At 34.7% G+C, this 23,513-nt stretch overlaps 1 protein-coding gene across 1 annotated transcript; it reads right to left on the reverse strand.

The window, feature by feature from the left end:
• Nucleotides 1-745: 745 nt before the first annotated feature.
• LOC132917798 (uncharacterized) lies at nt 746-19,494 on the reverse strand. The gene is made up of 4 exons (XM_060978722.1): nt 18,433-19,494; nt 13,838-14,172; nt 4,456-4,734; nt 746-2,100 (listed from the first exon to the last, which is right to left on the reverse strand). The coding sequence occupies exons 1-4, from the start codon at nt 18,722-18,724 to the stop codon at nt 1,903-1,905; spliced, it is 1,104 nt and encodes a 367-aa protein (XP_060834705.1). The 5' UTR covers nt 18,725-19,494; the 3' UTR covers nt 746-1,902.
• Between the last annotated feature and the right edge of the window lie 4,019 nt (nt 19,495-23,513).

The following is a 23,513-nucleotide window of genomic DNA, read 5'->3' on the forward strand; positions in this document are numbered from 1 at the left end:
CTTAAAGCCCATATTCTTTTTTTTAAACGGTCGAGATTTTTTCGTACCACTTCATGTAGGAGCATTCCGTGGTGATACAACCGTCTGTTAAATGCAAATGAGAATTCTTCTCTTACCATCCGAATTTACTATATCGCGAATCTATATTATGCTATCTAAACTATTATTATACAAAGAGAAGTCGTTTTTTGACGTTGTTAGGGGTAAACCGATTTTGAAAATTCGTTTACCAATAGAAAGCCACATTCTTTGTGAGTGTCATAGGCATAAATTTAGTCCGATAAAGTTAATTACTAATTACAAAATTAATAATTAAAATAAACGTGTAAAGTGTGACCTTGATGAATCACCGTATGTATAATACACACATGCGTGTATTTACCAACCGTGTGGATTTATACACTAATACACGGTGACGACGACTTCATATATCATTCGTATTTTATAATATTATTTTGATGATGTTTAACCAAGTATGGGGGGGGGGTCGTTTACGGCTATTTATTTGTTCGAAAATGCACAGTTTCCGCGCCCTCGTACATCTGTTGCAAAACATTTCGATCGTATTCAGCCGCGTTATCGCCGTAGTCGGTAACGGTTGTCCCGCAGCGCTAACAACGCTGAGAGATCCGTAAAAACCAAGACAGGTTAGGAGTAGGAACATACGTGTTGTTTACTGCAAGGATGAACTACCTGATTTTTTTTGTTGATATTTGTCGGTAAAAATATAACAAAAAAATAACAAATGGATCAAGGTTTTTTTTTCTTACAGTACATATCGTACATGTATATTTATTAATAATGATTTATTTGTCATAACAATACTGATTTTTCCTTTTAAGCTTTCATGCTTTTCAATAATAATAATAATAATAATAATAATAATCTAAATAGGCAATAAAATATCACAGACAATACTTAAACGAATACATCAAGTAACATACCTACGAAAAAAAATTCGAACAAACAGTAGGCATAATATACTATATTAATACGAGAACATCTCCGTACATCTCAAATTCATGAGGGACAACAGCTGAAGAGGTAAAACGTCGGATCTCGCGTAGCGCATTCAACACTACGATAATAATGAAAATGATGATAATGATAATGATAAAAATAATAATAATAATAATAATAATAATAATAACTACAATGAATTTAACAAACTAGACACATGTTTGATACAATTATAGGTCGTCGTAAAAACAATTCGATAAACATTTATACAACGTGTAAATAACAGTCTGGATACGCGTAGGTACCAAATAAATAAAATAAATAATTCAGTAAATAAAAAATTGCTAACACTAAAAAATAATAAAATATATATCTAACTATAGATAGTATAAATAGATAGTATACATTATAATAATATTGATAATATACGTACGCGGTAGGTAATATTATAATAATACGTTTGTACGCTAGTGCGCGAGTCGTTTGAAAACAAATCGAATAAATCAAAATCATTATACAAATAATGACTTAAAATGATTACCTACACTTACTATAACAACTGGGACGAGGTGATGGCGTGGAGGTGGGATCGGTGGCGGTGGATGAGTCGAGGGGTCTGGAGGTAGAGAGAGGGATGAATGATTTGCGTTCGATAATATTAAACATTTAAGCACAATTTAAATATTATAATTACATACTACGCAATTAACTAAACGTAAACGCGCTGCGTCCGTGTCTGTAAATGTCGTATTATAGTAATAATAATGATAATAATATATAATATAATATGTTATAATAATAAGTGACGTGTGCGGAAAATAAAACGAGTGGCGACGACGAATATTTATCACAATAATAGTTAATAATAATAATATATATCAGCGGTGATGATGGATTATGCGGACAGAGGCTGTGGCAACGGCGGCGATCGGAACGCGTCTATTATCTCTTTGACTTCAGGTATCCGAAAGCCTCGATCAAATACTGGAGGCTGGTCATGTACTCGCGCAGTATAAGCCAGTCCCTGAGCGACTGGTTGTCACGTGAAATCCTCGACTCCATCGGCATGATGTCCCTGGACACGTGCGGTTCCGGCGTTTCGTTGATGTCGTAAATTGCCATCGACACCTCGCACAAGATCTGCAAGAAAAACAAATCCAAACGAAACCGTTTTAGTATGTAGATAGATATATAGATGACGACGAAAAAATCATTGTCGTGCACGGAGAGGTAACACATATTATATCATATATTAATAGGTTGGTGTTTTGTAGCAAATGATTTTTTTGCGGAAACTGTGATAAAAAGGGAATATTTATATCAATTCGTTTCATATCGTTCTAATTGATATCGCCGGATTACGAACGGTTTATAAAAAGAACACGAGTTATTATTATATATAGTTTAATCAGTGACTGTTTTGGTTTTTGAAGAGGGAAACATATTTTTTTTGTATTTTATAAGTTTTAATTAAACAAATGTTTTTAACAACTTTTTTGCAACAAAATCCTAGTGCTATATATTATTAATACTATATTATTGACTACGATTTATGTATACCACAATAATACGAAGACGGTCAGAGCACGCGAATATGACGCCACGCGTATCATAATAATATTATAGGTAAATATATCTTATACACGCACATTATTTCGTCTATTTATTGTATTATTATTTATTATTATTATGATCATCGTCGACCATGGGATTTTGCGTTTGTGGTTGTAAGACTATAACCGTATTGATTATCGGGTGAAGTTACAAATACAATTTTAATACCAATAATTATATTTTTTTAAATTTATTAAAAATGTAGAACCAGTGTGACCCAAGTCGCGGTTTAAACCATAAATACGAAAACTACGGACTTTAATGCACGCAACCGCCGGCGGGTGAACGAAAAGCGGTAAGCCAGATATTTCATTAAAATTCTACACTGTGGCAGTATTTCTTTTTTTGGCGAGATGTGTGAAATTAAACGATAGAATTTTTTTTGTTTTTCCGTCTGCGGCTGGTATATATGTATATTCGCGCGTCGAATATTTTAAGGTTCATCGAAATAATAATGCGTCGTTCGTATTATTTAAAACCATTATTAATTGTAACATAGTCCAGAACAGCTGACTTAAAACGCCAAAGATATCATGGGATTTGGCAAACCTCGGTAAAGGCGCCCGCGGCAATTTCGGCGGTATACGACACGCGGTATATAGGTATTTCGAAATTATATGTTATCAACAATGCGTGAATATTTTAATTCAAACATCATCTACAGGGGTGGTTAACAGCGTATTCGTCTATTCTCCGTCCGCGTGTCTTACGGCCCACACCGCTCATCCAGTACGATATAATAATATTCTACACATAGACCCACCAATTATATTTTAATCGATTAAAACGTAACTATATATACTATAATAGATAGGTGATTACATTTTTTCGCGGTTGGCGTTTATAAACCTATGTAAATTTATGTAATAGTATAAAACTATAAACTGACAATAATTCGTAACGATATATATATATACAACCTCTAATGGTTTCGAATCTACATTATTATATTATTACCATCAACGCGATCACGCGTATTTAAACGATTTATTTATTATAATATATACACACACACGAGTGTTATTTAAACGGCTAAACGTATTATAATAATAATAATGCAACATGTTAGGTTTATGTATACATATAGGTAGAGTGAAATGTGGAGGACAACTATTAATATATTATTTTTTTAGTTTCGCACATCGCATACTAATATTATTTCGTCGGTGTAACTATCGAATTAATAATAGGTATACTTATACATTTATAGCGGTTTTTTATACAGTGGTTCCAGTAGCGCGGTAGGAACATTATTATGACTAGGAGGTAATCATTACTATTTTACTAACGTTTAAATTATTTTCATATAATATCGTACTAATATCGATTGGCCATATATTATGTATTATCATTATGGTGCGTCGTAAAAATCATGTTATTATAATAATGTAATATAGGAGCAAGAAAGACTAGATAATGTAATATTATTAAATTTATTTTCGACTGTGCAAAAAAAAAAAAATCACGTACCGTGTATAGGCTGGTATACGTGCGAGCGATCACACGTGATGTATATTATATTAATATTATTATGTATCTACATAATAATCGACAAGAAAAAATGTTTTATTTTTTTAGCAAATCTATCGAATGCGTATTCTTTGACGAAACTGTTTCCAACGCTATTATACTTATAATATATACTAATTACGAGTAGTACATAGGTAAGCGAGGACTTTAGAGAGATAACGGAGTGCGACTTTTTGTACAGGGCGATACAACAACGATACTTAACCCCATTTTTTTTAAAAATTAAATAAAGAATTTATTAAAAATTTTATTTTTGGAATTTTTAAACGTACACGAATTTAAATAGGTAACTCAATTCGAATACCTCTCTGTTAACATAATGTATACGATCCGTAGAAAATAAATACTTACAGTTCTCAGTTTCAAAGTGGTCTCATTGAAGTATTTGGCGTATGGAAGCATTTCCCGGTCTTGGTCCCATGCCACTTGTTCCAGGCCCACGGCCAGGTTTTGCATGCCGACGTACACGGCGTGCAGCACATCCCTGAACGTCAGAGTGGCCAGATAGGACTTGCTGAGCGGCACGTCCAGCGCTTTGGGCATGTACTTGGCCATCTCTAGCCAATCGAGCGTGATGCCTTTCCAGTGTTCGTGGTTTTTCTTGACGTCGACGTGAAACGTTTCGACCACCTGCGCGGAACAGAATAAAAAAAATCACCTCGGTCAGCGTATAATAATAATAATAATAATGATATATATTTACTATACGTTTTATTACACACATGTTATTATATATAGGTATAGACGACGACAACGACACGCGCAGGGAGAGGAGAGTGTCCAGTACTAAACTTTTTTTTCTTTCGTAAACGGACGGGTTTATATGACAATATATAAATATATATATAAATTATGTACCGACGTGGTGTGCGCAAAACTCTGTCGAATTGTTTCGCTCTCTACGACCGCTGTGTATATATACATATTATATATATATATATATATTATGTTATCGGTCGTTGCAGTATACATTTTATTTTATATTTTTTTTTTGTTTTACCTTTATTTGCGGTTTGCGCGAACATATTATAGCGATTGCGCTCGTGTGTGTGTGTGTGTGTGTGTGTGTGTGTGTGCAAAGAATATAATTAATAATACAACGACATCGACGACGATGACCGTTGGTCGGCGCGGCCGGTCGTCCAAGATTAAAGAACACGAGCGGCGGGCGACGAGACCGCACGACGACCATATAATATACTCACTCTCGTGTACATATAATATAACAATACGACGAGTGGTCAATTGACTTTTTTCATGCTCGTACACCGCGATTACGACGTCGTAGGTATGCACACCGTGGTACGGCCTGCGAAGCGACCGAGGAAAAGTCCCATAAACGTCCACAGCCAATAATAATATATTATTCTTATTATTATTATTACCTATTATTTCCGCGGGCAACACCACATTATGTTATTAAACGCATATTAAAAAATAAGGCCGTAAGTATTGCCGTTCGTGTATCGTTTTATTTTTGGTACTTCCCGTGTGCCTCTTCCATTATATAGTTGATCAGTGCAACACACCCGCAGGCCGCAGTATTTCTAAAAGTATTGAAGTTATTGAAAAAACTTGATTTGCATAATCTCAAGTTTTTATATAAAAAAAAACGATATCGTTATGTTTTTTTCTTGTTCGAATGACAACATACATTTTTATTTTTATATTTCAAATCCGAATATTTTTTAGGGTATTTCGATACATAAAAATAAAATTTCGTACTATAGTTTCACCAAGTTAATTATTTAAAAACTGTTTGAAGTATTTATTATTCATACTTCTGTCTAAAATTTGTTTTATGTACGTCAAAGTACATTGAAAAATATTCTGTTTTAGAATTAGGAATTAAAAAATGTACGTTGACTACGTTGTCATTAAATAATGTAAAATACTTGAAAAATAGCATAAATATTTCCATTAAAAGAAAAGTCTTGTTTTAGAATGACTTAAAATTATTGTAAAACCGATAGTTTTGAAACTTCAAATGTTGTTTTTAAATAATAAACGTCCTTCGCTAAAAGAATCACCCGGTATTGATACAAAATGTAACACAACAATATGGTAGTAATATCGTTTATAATATATATGTCACTGACGGCAGCGTCGTATATTATTGTATCTCGGTCGCACAATACGTGCCAGTTGTAATCGCGTCGGAAAAAATCCAACAACCCGCCCCTGGATCGTGTAGTGTGATGAGTTGACGGTTTGTAACAGTTGTATTGTTGTTGTCGCCGTCGTGTCCGTCGCCGGTTTTGATTTTTAAGAAAAAAATCGATTTTTTTTGTTATTATAAATTCATTTTTTAAATGCTTAAATTTGTAAACAATAATACTCGGCGGTATGTTGTCCCTCCCACCTTTATCCTCCGTATAACACTGCGTGCCCAGTTGGTTGTAATATAACTTATATTATACGTTATACGAATTACTATACTATATGATTTTTATTCGAATAATAATATATTCATGGTTTAAATATTGTATTTTGTGCGATATGCACCGTATGTAAGGTCCGTTAGAATTTGCATTAGGTTGATATAGGTAGCTTATTTATTATTTTCCGATTACTCAGAATTTTTTCGAAACAGGCGCCTGGCAGTGACCATGACAATCGATTGATCGATATCGATGAGCGTTATTGGACGTTGGTATATGATTTTTATTTATTTATTTTGTATCACTACATTGTGCACACTCCCTCCCTTCGCTTCATCAGCTGTACATTACGTGAAATTTATGACTTGTCAATTTGTACAATAAATAAATTATAAATGTAAGTTTTTTTTTTCGACGCGTCCGATAACTTCTTTATAAACGTGACCCCCAAAACAATAATAACGATAATATTCGGTAGGCCGACAATGTACTAAAACACTTTGTTCGGAGCGTTAATTCGAAAATATCGTCGTGTCAACGATTTATAATACACAGAGTACAAAATAATAGTATGCATTGTGATCATTTGTTGCGAGGGAAGGAAATCAATATAACATCTACAGACTATAATAATACAAAATCAAACACTATAAATTATAATACAATACCACGATGTTTAAGAATAACAATTATAGGTGCCACATTATAATATAATAGGATATATTAACGAGATTGCGTATTATTTCAAGTTGAGAGATTTTATTTTCTAAGTGGATTTGAGTTATTTGTAAATAAACAACACAGAAACGAAATTATTTAGATGGACGATAAATAGCAGTATATAAAATAGTATACTCCTGAAATTGTAGTAACTGAGACGAAAAAACAATAATTATTACACAATTATATACGTATACCACATACCTACCATGAGTCAATGCATAATATGTTTTAATCGCAATAATTATCATACATGTACATAAACATATATATCTAATACATTAAATGTACAAGACGTGCGTTTTTTCTTAAGCCGCCATATAGTATAATTGTGATTTTAGTTTTGAAAACAAAATCAAAACGATAAAAGAAACTTAACCGTCATTCGCCGGGTGTGTAAATAATACTAAATAATGTATATGACGTGTGTGTGTGTGTGTTTAACGTAAATGTATACTAAAAAAAAGTAATTTAATAACAAAACGGCGAGAACTCGTTATGTCATATTATTATCGTTTTATAATCGAATGTAACATAATAACGTCAATATTTATCTTAATATTCACGTACATATATATGTATATATATATATAAATATATGAATATGCATATGTATTTATATGACTGTACATAGCGAATATTGTCATTTGAGAAAAAATCCAAAACATAATCGAACGAATCGGTGTCGATCTATTTATGGCGTTCATCAATATGTTATATTAATTTATTATTATGATTATATTATACTATGATCCGACGCAGGGGCGTGCTCTCTAAGGAAGAGGGCGGGTAATGTGTCCTCCCTTTGGCTTTTTGTGTCTATTGATTTGTCATCATTATATTATTTATTGTAAAAAAAAATACATGTTTTCAATATTTTTTTTGATTTGATTAATTTAATATTTCATTTAGGTAAGTCAAGTCGATCGATTACAACGAAATACGCGATGAAATAATGAAAGCATATTCACCGTCACAACAACTGCAGGGTATTTGGCTTCAATAAGGTGTTTCTAACAAGTAATAACGCGCATATTGTATAAACTTCCCTCACATAGAATTCGATTAATAATAAATAACTAGAAACTGCAGCAGGTGCTCGCAACAATAACCCAATATTTTTTTTTTAGATTTATATCCTCGTCACTATCAATAAAGTTCAGCTCGCCGCCACCGACCCGATCATACGCAGTTTGGTGTACAATTTTCTGGGGAATAATAAAAAAATAAAAACAAATAATGTCGTGGATGAAAATATTATAACGTTTGCTTAGTCTATATAGAGAAACGAAGAGCGAAAAACATTTAAAGAAAAAAAAATTGTCGAACCGAGTCGGCGGCGTCGTTTGAAACACGGTACCTATACCTATACCAGCCTTCGTCATTATCGCGCGGTGTATTATATATTGTTATAATATTATAGTTGTCGCGTCGCAATAATAATAATAATAATGTTTTGTGACCACCGCATGTCCGGTCGTACGGAAAAGCTGAGCGCGCGATAACCGACGGCGGCGAGCGATAGCGACGATGTTACAATGCGCGATGCGGTGCGCGCGCGCGACGACGGTTTTCGCGGAAAACGCGTTTGTTTTTCCGCCGACGCCGTCACCCGATCCGCCGTGCGGGCGACACATGACAATACCGCAACAACAATATAATATAATAATGATGATAATATATGTTATGATAATTCGTATGGTGGGCCTGACCGTGCATATGATGAATGAGAAACGGCCCGCGAGGATTTCGCTGAAAATGCACCCGACGGCGACGGACGGTCTGCGGCGGCCGACAATCGCGCGCACCGGCGCCACTCTGCACGCGACGACTCCGCGGCGGAGGGTGCGACGGTCGACGAAGGGATGGATGGACGGATGGGAGGGAACGAGGTCGCGCGCTCGCCTCAACGGTCTCGCCGGCCCGCGATCGTGATTATTTTTATTTTACCGTTTATTATATCATTATATTTCATAGCAGAACGGGCCGTGACCTAAAGTACAAAATAATCTGCATGAATATACGCACTCGCTTTAAAGAATATATAAAATATTATACATAATGATGTTATTATTTTATCATTTTTATTGAATTATGTTCATTATTTCTCATACGGTCATGTGATAATTTAATGGAACATAACACACAATAACACATCCATAAATTCGGATGAGTTATGAGGTAATATTATATATTTTTTGACCGTTGATCAATGAATGATCAATCAATTGTCATGCATTTAAATATTATTATATTATACATGTTTGCAAACGGGTTTTTTAACACTTTACTTAGTATGATTGTTTAATTTTTGAAAATATTTTAATGTTAATTAATAATAGTATTGATTGGTATGTATAGTGTTGATAAGAAGGGACAGTTATTGCGTGATCTAAATCGGTGATAACGTGATATCGGTATCGTCTAAATATATGATATTCGCAATATTAGGAAACGCTGTCCTCTGCAAATTATGTTATATTTTATATACATGAGATTCAGAGTTTGACACGGAAAGGTAGGTACAGCAACAAGTAAAAACACAGTAATAATATTTTCGTACACACTTGAATAGTTCTATACTGTACATAAACGTTCATATTTTACAAAATATTGCAATAAATCGAGCAAACGTTCACATATTACAAGACTTCGTGTGTATACTAACAATATTTTATACTCGAGTGTACGATTTATATTTACATTTTTTTTTCATGTACATATTTAATATTTATATATTATCAAGTACGAGTGAGAACATTTCAGATAAGATTTGTGAGGTCCGATGTACAATAATAATTGCAAGCGCACAATTAACGATTAAGCACAAATAAATATTATATAGGTATCTTTCCTCTACACTGCACTACTACAGTCGTCCCACGATCGACACCGTGTATTATTATTACCAACCACTAGCTCCGTCCTAATTAATAATTGCAGATCGCAATTTTCTCTCGACGATATTTTCTCCTATTGCTATAGTAAAATATGTTATTCGAATTTCGAACTCTGTTCTCAGCATGCTTCGCGTAAGCTGCTCGCACTCATGGTCAGAATCACCTCATAGGTATAATAACTATTAAATATAGATACGATATTGTTTTTATCTCGGTGATCCGTCAGTAGGATATAAATCTCTGATACGCGTCTAATATAGTTATATTTTGTCACCACATTGTCGAGTAATGGTTTATTTTAAAATGAAAAAAGTCGTATAGGTGTTGTCCGTACGTTTGGCGTCTGTATGTTATCGGTACGTGTGTGATATTATAATATTATTATATTATATTTCACCCCGGTCTTTATTTTTATAATCATTATTATTTTTTTTTCTCGCTGTCCCGCCGACGACTGGCAGTGTAATGAGAACATAACGCGCAAGAATAAAAATTACGTAAACGGCGTTTTTTTTCTTCAAAAACACAGTGTGTGTGTGTGTGTGTGTGTGTGTGTGACTGTTGACCATTTTTGATCTCCCACGCGTGAGCATTGTGGCGCATGTGCTCGAAAAAAAAAAAATTACTATCGGACGATTTTCGAATATCATTTATTATATACATCACACACACATGACACATCCAAAAGAGATCGACAATTATCGTTTATTTTTTTCCTCCGATCGTGTCGTATTGTTATTATGCGTTTAGTATTACAGATCGAAAACAAAATGAGTCATCTAGAAAATAAACGGATTGAGATTTTGAATAATACGCGCGTACGCATATAAAATATAATAATAATTATTATAATTATAACTATTACAAATTTAGAATTGCGATAACATCGGAACGGGATTGCGATTAGGTATTAGTCTGATTCGAACGCGTTCTAAACAATAAGCGACGTAGAAAGTGTTGGTTTTCCACGTGGACCTATAAACAAGGATCTCTAAATTAAAAATAAGGTCAACTTTAGGGGGAACAAATATCGATAGTTTTTACACAGCATAAGCGTTTATACATCAGTAAAAAATAAAAAGATTTAACAATATTGTACGAAATTAGTATACATTTTTTTCATTATCCGAAATCTCATCAGAAAAAAAAAATGTCCACTTGATAAAGTCCTGTCATTTGTTGTACTTAAGTTACGTCACGTAACAAATGTTTCAAAATCATATAGGTATATCAGAGCGTAGCGAAAAGAAAAATATTATTGTTATTGTTATTTTTATTCGAATATATACGATAAAGTTAGTTAACCGTTGAATTTCAATCGGAGTTCGCATTATGTAATTTATATTGTGCCGTAGGTGTTATAATATCAATTTATCATTTGGCCAGTCGAGAATCATATAATACTATTTTTGTATTTGTTATTGTTGACGGGTCCGTGTTTATGTAGGTTAACCGAACGCTTTTTAATTTTAATTTTATCGTAAACACGGTTATGTATTGTTTACACGTTTTGTACACGCGCGCGCGTTTGAGATTTTTGTCACTCTCCGTGTTTGCGTACAACAATAATAAATAAAATCAGACGCGAAAGGGTTGTAATAATTATATTGTTATTATGATATTGTTTTGTTCGATCGCTTCCCCAGTTGTATAATACGCTCACTCAGCAGCAGCGGCGGCGTCGGCGGCGTGGGCGGCATAAAAACCACGCACGTCCCGGCAGCGGTGATGTCGTAATTTCGCGTCGCACTTCGAGGAAAAATAACGACAAACGCTGTACGCCACGATCGACGGAATAAATAAATCGTTTTGTATAGGTATAGAGAGGTACATCATCGTCATAATAATATAACACGTACGCCGACGATTAATGTATTTTTTTTTTATATTTATATATATATTGTTACTCGTGTTAGTTATGAACTCGGCGATCGGTAGTTTTCGCAACGGAAAACCGATACGTTTCCGCAACCGCCACCGTGTACGTACGTCAATAATATTCTACCGCCGCCGCGCAGCTGTGCCACCGACGCATTTCGTCCCGCTCGCGTTTTCCCGATAATTTCTCGTACGATATATAACAATATAATAAAAAATGTATACGATATCGTGTATACAAATACTGTTTATACAATGTATATACCGCGGCTCATCGACATATACACACACACACACACACACAGACGTGCACGACGGAAACAATAATTTAGGTGCGAACTAATGTATTTTTCAAAGCCGCCGCCGACGACTCGTGTTTACACGGCGGCGCATATTATCGCGTGCAGACCGTGGGAACTTGACGTCGCGGTGCAGCGCTACGTGTCGTTTGAAAGTTTGAAAAAATAAAAACGTCATATAGCCCTAAAACAACACTAGATATGCAACTATGCAAGCACTTAAGCAGTTACAGACCGCATATTACGCACTTACGTTTTTATTTTTTTTTGTTAATTTAATTATTCAATATCAATAAAATAGTGTTTAAAAGAAATTAAGATTATTTAAAATTGCGAACAAGTTAATGTTAAAGAAGCATTCTTTTAGGAAAATTCCGATACGACGACAGTTTTCTTCTCCGCAGGTTTTACCGATGACACACACACAGCGGCACTGCATCACGATCATATATATCTATAATACGTAGGTAGGTATGTTATTATAATCACGTGATCGTACCGCGCGCGGTGTTTGCGGTGACTTAAACGTAAGTATAACCACAAAAATATCGTAGACGACTCGCGGCACGCACACACTCATACACACACACGGTCCTATTATTAACTGTATACACCTGTACAGGTCATCGAATTCGTAATACACATTACACTCAATACACTCGTGTACCTACACGTCATTTATGTATATTATAATATTTTAATATTTTATGTTTTTATATATCCGTCCGGTCGGCATTTCCGTCTGCGTGCGGTTTGTTCGCACATGCGACAACAATGTAACTAGTTTTTAACGGACGTATTTTACGGTACCGCCCCTGAAAATATACGACCTCCCAAACACCCGAGTGGCGGCGGCGTTGACGACCGTTTCTAATCGGCCGCCGATGATGATGATTCTCTCTCGTTGCCGCCGCCGCGCGTATTTCATTCATCTCGACCGTCGCCGACGCGCGACCCCCCTCTGCAGCGGCGCGGTCGGACACACGCGCGCGCGCGCGCACGAAACGCACGTGCGGCGGCGCCACACGAACACGTTGTCATCGCCGCCGCGTGTGCCGCCGGTGAATTACATTAATATTATGTTATTATTATAATGTATTAGCGTATAGTACACCTCTACCTATGCGATACACAACAATATCATATTATTGTAATTTATAGTGATGCCACACGTTAATATATTATGTATTTAGTAGCTACAGCGCTGATCCTTCGCGACGTTTCTCGAAGCGAATTTAATAATGCTTGCAGTACGTACAGTGATTGTATCCTGTTTAAAACTCCGTAAACTAAACTTTGCGCGGTATAACGTATAAGCAAAATAATATTGTAGGACGTATTACAATTGACTCCCACCACGGACACAATTCAACGGAACTCATTCATATTATAAGTATAAATATATATAATTCAGGAACTGGAACTAAACCGTCGATAGCTCTCGTTGATACGATTTATATTGGTTATTCCATTTTTTCCTACCAATCGCCGACCAAATTGTATTGATATATCGTTTTAAAGGTTTCATAACAATAATATATAATGGGGTACTTACGAAAGCACCGGTGAACTGTTCGGCGTGCGTCAGGGCCTGACCGGCAGCCACGACGATGCCGTGGATGATGTCCTCTTCGCGCCGCATCGCCGAATCCGATTCCGATTCCGATTCCATCATCATTATGTCGTGGCCGACGGCGCTGCTTATCATGCCACCGGTGGCGCCGCCCCCGCTACCGTCGTACGTCAAAAGCGTGCCGCACGGGTTGTGCCAGAACGGCGTGCTGGTCGCGATGATCGGGCGTGGCGGCGTTGGTGACGGAGACTTTGACGATTTGGTAGGCGCGGACATGGCGCAGGGCACTAAGATCAGTCCGATGACGAACGAACCGGCTGCGAAAAACAAAAACAAAAATAAATAAATAAAAATAACGAATTAAATTTTAATTAAAAGTGAATTTATATTATGTTGGTGTATAAAACAGTGTATATCCGCATAGTTTATAACTATATTATGTGTTCCGCAGTTAATTACTGAATCGTGATGTAGGTACGAGAGAAAGAATTTTTTAAAGACCAAATTCATAGCCCGGAAAAAAAAATTACCGAAATTAACGTGGTAATCTCGTAATATGTATAATTGATATATAACTCTCAATATTAAACATATACCAGTTTTTTTTAACATTATATAGAGTGATTCATCCAGCATGCTTAATTTTGCTTTAATTTTTAACTTATTCAAATGAACACCCTCCTCTTTTTAACTCTAAATTCTAACGAATAGTTTTTCAGTTATTTTAACGTTTGTACTGAAGATAATAATCCTTAAAAATCGTTTTACAAAATTATAAAAATAGATTTAATATTAGATCTAGTATGTATTATAATTGGACATTTTTAATGATATTATAAACTAATTACAACTATTTTCAAATCACCCGCACTTTAGCCATAAGAGTTTATATACCTATGTATTATACAGAAATTTACGTCTACTATAAGGAGTTAAGTATTAGAAAACGTGCCGTTTTCATTTCGATAAGTGTATAGGTTTATTTAAATGTTTCAAAAACGGGATTTTTATTAACTGCAACGTTATTGACGAAGTAAAAAGGCGGTGATCATATTATACTCGCGGGTAAATCACTACACACGTGTATATCGGTCGTATAGAATCTATTGTCGATATTGCTCTTATATATATATACATACAGTCCGACACGCATCGGGACAGGTACAAACACGCACACGATTTATACGCGTATATTGCGTAATTATTGTATATCGGTCTGGCACCCCCAATCAGTCATACGCGTACCGTGTACTATGTGTGTGCGCGCGCTGCAGATTACTGTCATCTATATGCTACGGGCCAGGGTGGCGGCGGCGGGAAAGAAACCACCGCGGCGTCTGCACCGTGCCCGCCGGGCTGTCTCCGAGCCGACCGACGACGTCGTGGTCCATACGTGGCCGTCGTCGCAACGTCCGAGCAGCGGCAACAGATCTCTCACACACGCAGCGCACATTACTGGCTAATTATTATCGTCCGGCCGGTCGGTGGTTTGCGTGTGGTATTGTTGTCGCGCGGGGACCACACACGCGCGCGATGGTTTGAGAGCGCGAGCGCGCGCGCGACGACGACGACGACGTCTTTGGCCGCGACGGTCGAGTATAGGTATATACTGCAAGAGGGACGACGGAGACGAAGACGAGTAGAAGAGGACTACGAGAGAAGGACGAGGAGGACGAACGAGGAAGACGAGGACGAGGTGGAGGAGTAGTTGTAGTGATATAGGTATATTGTAGTTGCAGGTAGATTTTTTTTTCGCATCGATTATTTATTATTATTTTTTTTTTTCATTTCATTTCATTTAGTATAACATAGACGCGACGGCGGTTTTTTTCTTTCGAAAAGCTCGCCGAGCAATTAGCGAAAAATTCACGGCAAACCGGCGATTTTACAACGTTTTTTTTCTTTTTTTTTTTTTTTTATCTCAAACCCCGTGCGATTTTGCTAACCCGTTTGCCCGATCACTGCCACTGCAGGTGATGCGATGGGAATTATTATAGGTCTTCGATAAGTATACATATTATATAGGTATACGTATATGTGCTATACGTATGTACCTATTTGTCGGAGCCGCTGTTCATCTCATCTCGTACATTATTACGACGACATCAATCGTACTTATTATTGTACGTGTATATATATAAATGATATGTATTATAATTGTATGTGTGCGTATACGTGAATCGGAGGAAAAAAATTATATAATTGTTAATTATTATCCTCTTAGAGAAACACCGTTTTAAAGTAGGTAGATATATTATCGCGTTGTATAGAAAATAGTGCTCGCGGTAAATATTTTTTCCGATATAATATATCTACCTACTCCGTAATCGTATATTGTATTATCATCGTTGTATATTATCGAGTATTTACTACTAATATAATATACAATAATATATACATTATACACGCTATATTGTTTAAATACAGCAACTGTTTTGTTATTGTTGTCGAAAATGACCCACCTTATTAGATGCCATTTGATTAACCGATCGTATTACACCACCGATGGTGTCTGTAAAACATAAATTTATTGACCACCGTGAAAGTCCAAGGCAAAAAAAAACCTACATAGTTTAGAATTTTGTTTTAAGTGGCCAAGATTATTTTTTTTTATTATCTTGCGTTATAATGTTATTGTGTTTGAATTGAAAGTGCAAATTCTGCTTATTTTATATGAATATATGGAAATATAATAGTGAGTAATTTTTCTAATATTATTATAAAATAATACCTATAAGAATACTCATAGGTTTTCGAAAAATACATTATACGTTATCAATTGAAAATTAATTGAGATAAAAATGTATTATATATCTATATTATATGCCTATTTCAAAAAATAATTATTCCTAAAATATTAAAATTATTAAATCATACTCTCATTTATAAATGCATTAATTAATTAAAAAAATAATTGTCTTATTTACGCCACAATTTTAATTTACTAAAAGTATAAACAAAATATAAATATTTTTTATGTACCTATATATAGTTTACAGTTTTTAATTTTTATATTCAGTAATAAAAGCGTAAATAACATAATGGAAACAAATAAAACATTATGCTTAAAAAAATTAATTTATTCTTCAAATACAAAACATATATTGTTTTCATTATAATATAAAAAATATTTTTTTTTATAAATGCTACTTATATTGTTAGTTAAAATTTTAAAATACCGTTTTGAATAATAAAAATTTAATCGTACCTATAAATGAATTCAGTCGGATTCGTTGGGCCATTAGCAATTCGAACGATCATATTTCTTGAATAATTCGTCTACATCTCTAATCCAGTTTATGTTATAGGCACTAGTGACCATGGCATGTCATTGCCACAAACAGCACTACACAATATACCGCTATCACGAAAGACACAACGACATCGACGCGCCGTCGAGCGACGACTAAAATGTACTGTGAGGTACACATATTGTACGATATATTATTTTTCGTGCATAATTATTAATAGTTCATTATGGAAACATTTACGATAAATCGACAACTATACATGTTATCGGCCCGGCCGTGATTTGTTTTATTTTCATTTGTTTTCCATTAAGATAATTAGTGCGCACACGTCATTTTATTTCTATGTAATATATAGGAACACCTATACATGTAATAACCGAAACGCGAATGAAAATCACTTGGCGCGGTACTCAAAGCTTATCGAGTTGTAAAAGTATGTCAGCTGAATATATATATGTATATAATATAAATACATATGGATCGATTACGATCACGCAATAACTTATGACAAATAATCGAAAACCGTAACAACTACTGTCGAGCGTTGCAATGTCGCACGCGGTGGCTGTCGATGATTAATATTATGTCGCATACGTATACTTTCAGCGATTTACAACGACAATGCATAAACAACGTGTGTGTAATTTGGACACCGACGAAAGTCCGCGGCTATTTATTATTTTTTTTTTAAATCGAATTGGTCTTATTACGACGCAGTTAGTTCAGACACTTGAAATATTAACGAAGAAACGGAGGCGGGAATAGAACGTGTGCGCTGCAAGTAAACTGTGATGAAGATCAGAGAGGTAATAATGGAATCAAGAGATTAATGAAAAAAAAACTTAATGTAAAGAGCGTGTTATACGATTGTCGTCGTCGTCATCGTCATCAATATGCGGCGTGAGGTAAATTTTCGATCGGCTCCGGACGAAATGCAACCGGTGTCGTTTGCCGATCGCACGGCTGCTGCAGACAAAACAACATTGCACGCGAAAGAAATGATAACAAAAAACGCTAACGTGGTTCGAGCGATCAGTCGGATTTTTTTCATTATTATTATTGTTAAGTGTGATAAATTATAATATTATTATATGTTTAACGATATTATAAATTATTATCATTCGTAGTAACATTATGATTATATTTATATTTTATTGTAATATTGTTCTCTAAATTCGGGGAAAAGCGTGCCGCAGTGACGGTTCAGCAGAACGGTACTGCAACGACTTTTTAACACTTGCATTGCCTACGTATAAAAATCGGACTCGAGACATATTCGGTGGAGTATAATAATATTATAATGACGACTCGTTGTCGGGGACTCACCGATAAGAAGCCGACACGAACGGCGGGCGAAATCGAATCTCCTAGGGGCGGTTTGGCCGTGGTTCATCTGTAGTGATGGCGTCCGGCGGTCTGGCGCGGTCGCCGCGATCGGCACCGAAGGCAGCAAACGCCTGCAGTGTTCTCGGTAACAGTCGACGCATCCGGCACCTCCGTAAGACTCCATAAGGCCGTCGGAGGGCGAGTCGAAGTGTGAAACAAAATCGAAAAACGGTTGAAAAACGTATTCCGTCGAGAATATCAAGTACGTCCAATCGAACTGATTACGGTTCATATAATAATGATATATGCGTATATTATTATTATGTCACACTGCGTACCGAGAGAGACGTCTGTCGTCGTTAAATTGTGCCCGCGAGTAAACGGTGTCGATATACGCAAACGTCGATAAACAAAAATAATTAAATATAAAAAAAAAAAAAAAAACGATCGGAAAACAATAATACGTTAATGTGCGTGTGTGTGTGTTATATCGGACGAACTGAAAAGTCTGTTGTCGAAATTACGATACGCGAACGATTCGAATTAAAAAAAATAAAATAATAATAATAATATCGAATGAGTAGTGTGAAAACTCGCGTACAGTGTTATCGTACGGGACGATGACGACGATGATAATATAATATTATATATTATTTATGCGGATGACCACCGTCGACCGAAAACGATCAACTGAGATAGCCACCTGACTCCGGTGGACATTTAAGTCTCGATGGTGGACCGAGCGGCGGCAACGGCAGCAGAAGCGGCGGCGGCAAACGTAAGGGCGGCCCGCCGGGCCCCCCACCCGCGCGACCGTGGGTTTTCCACCCGGCCACCGGTTGACCAATGGTGACCTGTTGAACGGACCGGAGGACCGGCCCAAGGCGACCGGGGGTTCATTCATTCAGGACGCGCGCACGCACACACACGCCGACGTATACGCACACAGACTCGCGCGCGGCGCGTTTTGCGCGCTCCCCTCCGCCCGCGGACGACGACGACGACGACGCCGCCGCCGCCGCGGAGAGCGCGGACGGACACGCGGTGACGTCAACGAACGATGACATACTGCTCTGTCGCTGCCCGGCGCCCGCGTTCGCTATAGTTGTCCTGTCACCACCGCCGCCGCCGCCGTACGGCCCTCAACACACCGTGGGGGTATTTCCCATCACTACTACAGCCGTCGCCGCCGCCGCCACTACCACTACCACACTGCTACTATATACTACCACTGCCTCTGCTATACCATCACCCCGCAATCGGCCGGCGGCAGTAGCGGTCGCGTTGTCGTCGGGGATGATAGCCACGCAAATAATGTTATATTATTATTATGTGATGATGTGATAACGCGATACGTTGCACCGCGCAGCGTGTGTGGGTGTACTATGCCATGCACAATATCACCGGGCGGATAACGTCATCTGTGTGGGCTGTAGGTCTTTGCAGTAGCTACAATTCTACGAGGACACATAATGCCATGGGTATTATAAATAAAGTAGGAATACAACGGTTTTCGAGGGAAAAACAAGCCCCGGTGAAGCATGTATATGGTATAACAATATTACATATTGTACACTTATAGCAGGGTCTGTGATACGTCACTACGCAAGACGTGTCAAGTAGGGCAGCTCGCGAGAAGCGCTAAGTTTGAAATTCTAGTAAATCGAAAAATTGATCGTAAACTTTAATCGTATTGTCTTCATTTATGGCCCATATAAAATACTTGATATTACGTCAGTAATAGTATTCCGGACTATTGGTGACTTCCACCTGCACACAAGATGATGTAACCTAATCAGAAAATAATACTGTTATAGTATTATCCCACACAAATATGGTAAGAATGTATTTCATGATGTATATACTATATAATATGATATGCGTATAATGTATATACGAATTAACGAATAAAGTATATGGGTTAAAATTCACGCTTTACGTACAACTCCAACATACTGGACCACGAATGTTAAAAATGTATATGCACATCAAATCACTTCGTTGTATTTGAATATTAACCATTTTTTTAGAACTAAAAATAATTCAATAAATAACAAAATATTTGAATCCTTAATGAAAAGAATACATTTTTCTGCAATTTATAAATTGATTTCATATATGTTTTGTGATCCTCGTTGTGTATACTTACTGCAATCTACCACGAAATGCTGCCTACCGAAATCTATCGCATGTTATTTATGCTACTTACCTTAATTATAATCTAATTGTTTTTATCACTAATAGTATATTTATCATTGTTTACTTGAATTTATTATTTTTATCTTCATATATTAAAATAATTATTTGTCGTAAATATTCAATCGTTTGGAGTCTCGGTGAATAATAGTTTTCTGGCGGGCAGCATTAGGTAGGCTACTCAACATAAATAATTTAAGTAATATTCAGTTTTAGATAAAATATTAGGTATAATACCTAAAGATTATGGGTGATCTACGTCTAAATTCATTGTTTTTTCCATTATGAAGTTAAAAAATATGATTGTGCTAACTGCTTAATACATGAAATATAGGCATATAGTAATTGCGTAATTGGATAAAAACTAGGGGTAGGTAAAATAATTGATTTACCAAAATCGAGACCATATCTTATTTTTTTGTTTTTACATTAATTTTATAACTTAATTTATGACTTAGAAACAAATCGTTATTCAAATCGTTAAATAATATTAAGTATTAAATAAATAAGAGGTCATAATTAAAAAGTGTTATGATACTTGTTTGAAAAAAATGATGTGTTAATAATTCATCAAATTATATTATTGGATTATTTTTGTAACCCAGATAATATACAATAACGTTGATAATACGTCAACATATTATTATACAACAGAAGAAATGTGAAATAAATGCACTTATATGCAATAATTTGAAGAAAATAAATATTTTTATTATATAAATATATATTAAATTAATTGCTCTTTCTTTATTTTAGATAATTTTAAAGTTTCTACGGTGGGCATATCAGAGTAGAGGGGTGATACCTTTGCTAAAGATCAGAAAAGAAGTGCTTCTCTTTGCTATTATAATATAGAATGAAAGTAAATTTAAGATTCACATTTATCTGTTCAATATTTCAAATTTCTGTTAAACATTATATTAAATGACATTTTTATCAGGACGACAAATTAAGTGGAAGTGCCTTGGGAGACATTTATAATATTTTTTTAATATAACAAATTATTATTATGTAAAAATAAAACACCAAAATAGATGTAAGGTGATAAACATATTATACAGAGTTTGCTTAGATGAAGAGTTGCGTGCGCAGGTTTTTTTCAAGGATCTATCCTTGGATAAAATTAAAAATTTTATCATACGTAGCATTACATATTAAGTAAGTATAATTTTTAAAAAAATGTTACAATAAAACAAATTAATAATAGTTCTTATTGTGTATCAACGTTTAATTGAATATTGTCGAGCAATAATGTTAATTTTTAAATTTCTAATAATAAACAATATAATAATATATGTGGAAAGTACTTACTATATAAAAATTAATTGGAAAACATAAAAAAAAATTGAGGAACTTGCATTTGCTCAATAGTATGTTTCGAGTTTACCACATCGTTGAATATAGGTTGTATATCATAATGGATTTGCTAAATTTGATTTTAACGATATTAAAATATGATAAATCATTATATTATTTGTAAAAACGAATCTGATCTAATGATACACCGAGAAAGACATAGCAGTCTCAAGTCATATGCATAGTATATACTTTTATTAGCACTATTTTACTATTTTCGGTAGGTTGAATTATTATTGCATATTATTATGTTTATTAGTCAATACTGAAAAATAATATAAATAGCTTAGTTAGTATAAATATTTTAAAAATCGTATAGTGTACTCAAATTAATAACATATTATGGAACGATGAAAAGTTTAAAGTTTTTATTAAAGATTAGAACAAATATTTTGTTCCAAAACGTGATGGAAGATATAAAAACATGTATATATAATATAATACTATATAATTATTTTAAAACTAATACATTCCTATTACGTTTCCAAAGATCTGAAATAAATATAATTGCCTTCCGCTATTCCATATTATGACGTTCATTTATTGATTATTGACACAAATATTTTCATGATAAGCGCGGTAAACCGGAAGAATTTATGGATCCTTGTATTAAATAGATTATTTTCAAGTAGAAATAATATAATGAGTGTTCTAAAAGTTGTTTAATACATTTATTATTACTTACATACCTAATGTCTTAGTTCACCGATTAAAAATAAATATTTAGGAATCAATGCATCACGTATTGTTCATTTTAATATAATGAGTAGCTTGTTAAATAAAACTAAATGTATGCTAAAAAAATGATAATCATAAAATTCACGATTTGTTACAGTTATTTGAAAATATTAAATTAAAGGTAAATATTTGTATTTTATCCAACGTCGGGGTAATTTTAAGCGCTGAAAACTTGTTTATTTTATTTTATATTAATATATTTTTCTAATTTTTACATTATAAACATATTATATTCAAATTTTTAGTGATAAAATTCCAAAACGAATAAAAATTGTGTAGGACACATTGTGTTAATAAGTTCGAATTGATTAGATAATGAATACAAATTTAATTACTTATGTAGGTATTCGTTAGTAAGTAATGAAATTAAATTATGGTTTTTAATTATCTGTTATATTATTTATTTGTTTTTATTAAATAATAAAAATAAAAAAAAAAAATAATTAAATTAAAACATAATATTATGTTTATGCCGTGTCACAAGATTTACTAATAAAAATAAAAACATTCTCAATACGTATTAACGCAAGGATGGGTATGATAACAATAATATCTATACTTCATAACTGGTCATTGGCAGAACACCCTCGCGAAAAACTATAATATGCTCTACACCTATATGCTTCCGGTTAGACATTTCCGGTTAGTTAGTGTAAAAATAGAAAATAGACGACGATTGACGTCATAATGGTGTGCTCATTTCTTCTTCAGATTGTCTCACGTTAATATACCGATGTCATTTTTATAAAAAAAAGTATTTGTGTGTGTGTGTGTGTGTGTTTGCGAATAAT

The sequence above is a fragment of the Rhopalosiphum padi genome, chromosome 1, assembly GCF_020882245.1.
Source record: "Rhopalosiphum padi isolate XX-2018 chromosome 1, ASM2088224v1, whole genome shotgun sequence".
Classification (NCBI taxonomy): domain Eukaryota; kingdom Metazoa; phylum Arthropoda; class Insecta; order Hemiptera; family Aphididae; genus Rhopalosiphum; species Rhopalosiphum padi.

What these genes read in the sequence shown, in the direction of transcription:
- LOC132917798 (XM_060978722.1), bottom strand. Translation starts at nt 18,724, where the DNA reads ATGAACCGTAATCAGTTCGATTGGACGTACTTGATATTCTCGACGGAA. An exon ending in TTCGTGTCGGCTTCTTATCG is followed by an intron (nt 14,173 to 18,432) that starts GTGAGTCCCCGA and finishes TGTTTTTCGCAG; the next exon opens with CCGGTTCGTTCGTCATCGGA. An exon ending in AACAGTTCACCGGTGCTTTC is followed by an intron (nt 4,735 to 13,837) that starts GTAAGTACCCCA and finishes TGTTCCGCGCAG; the next exon opens with GTGGTCGAAACGTTTCACGT.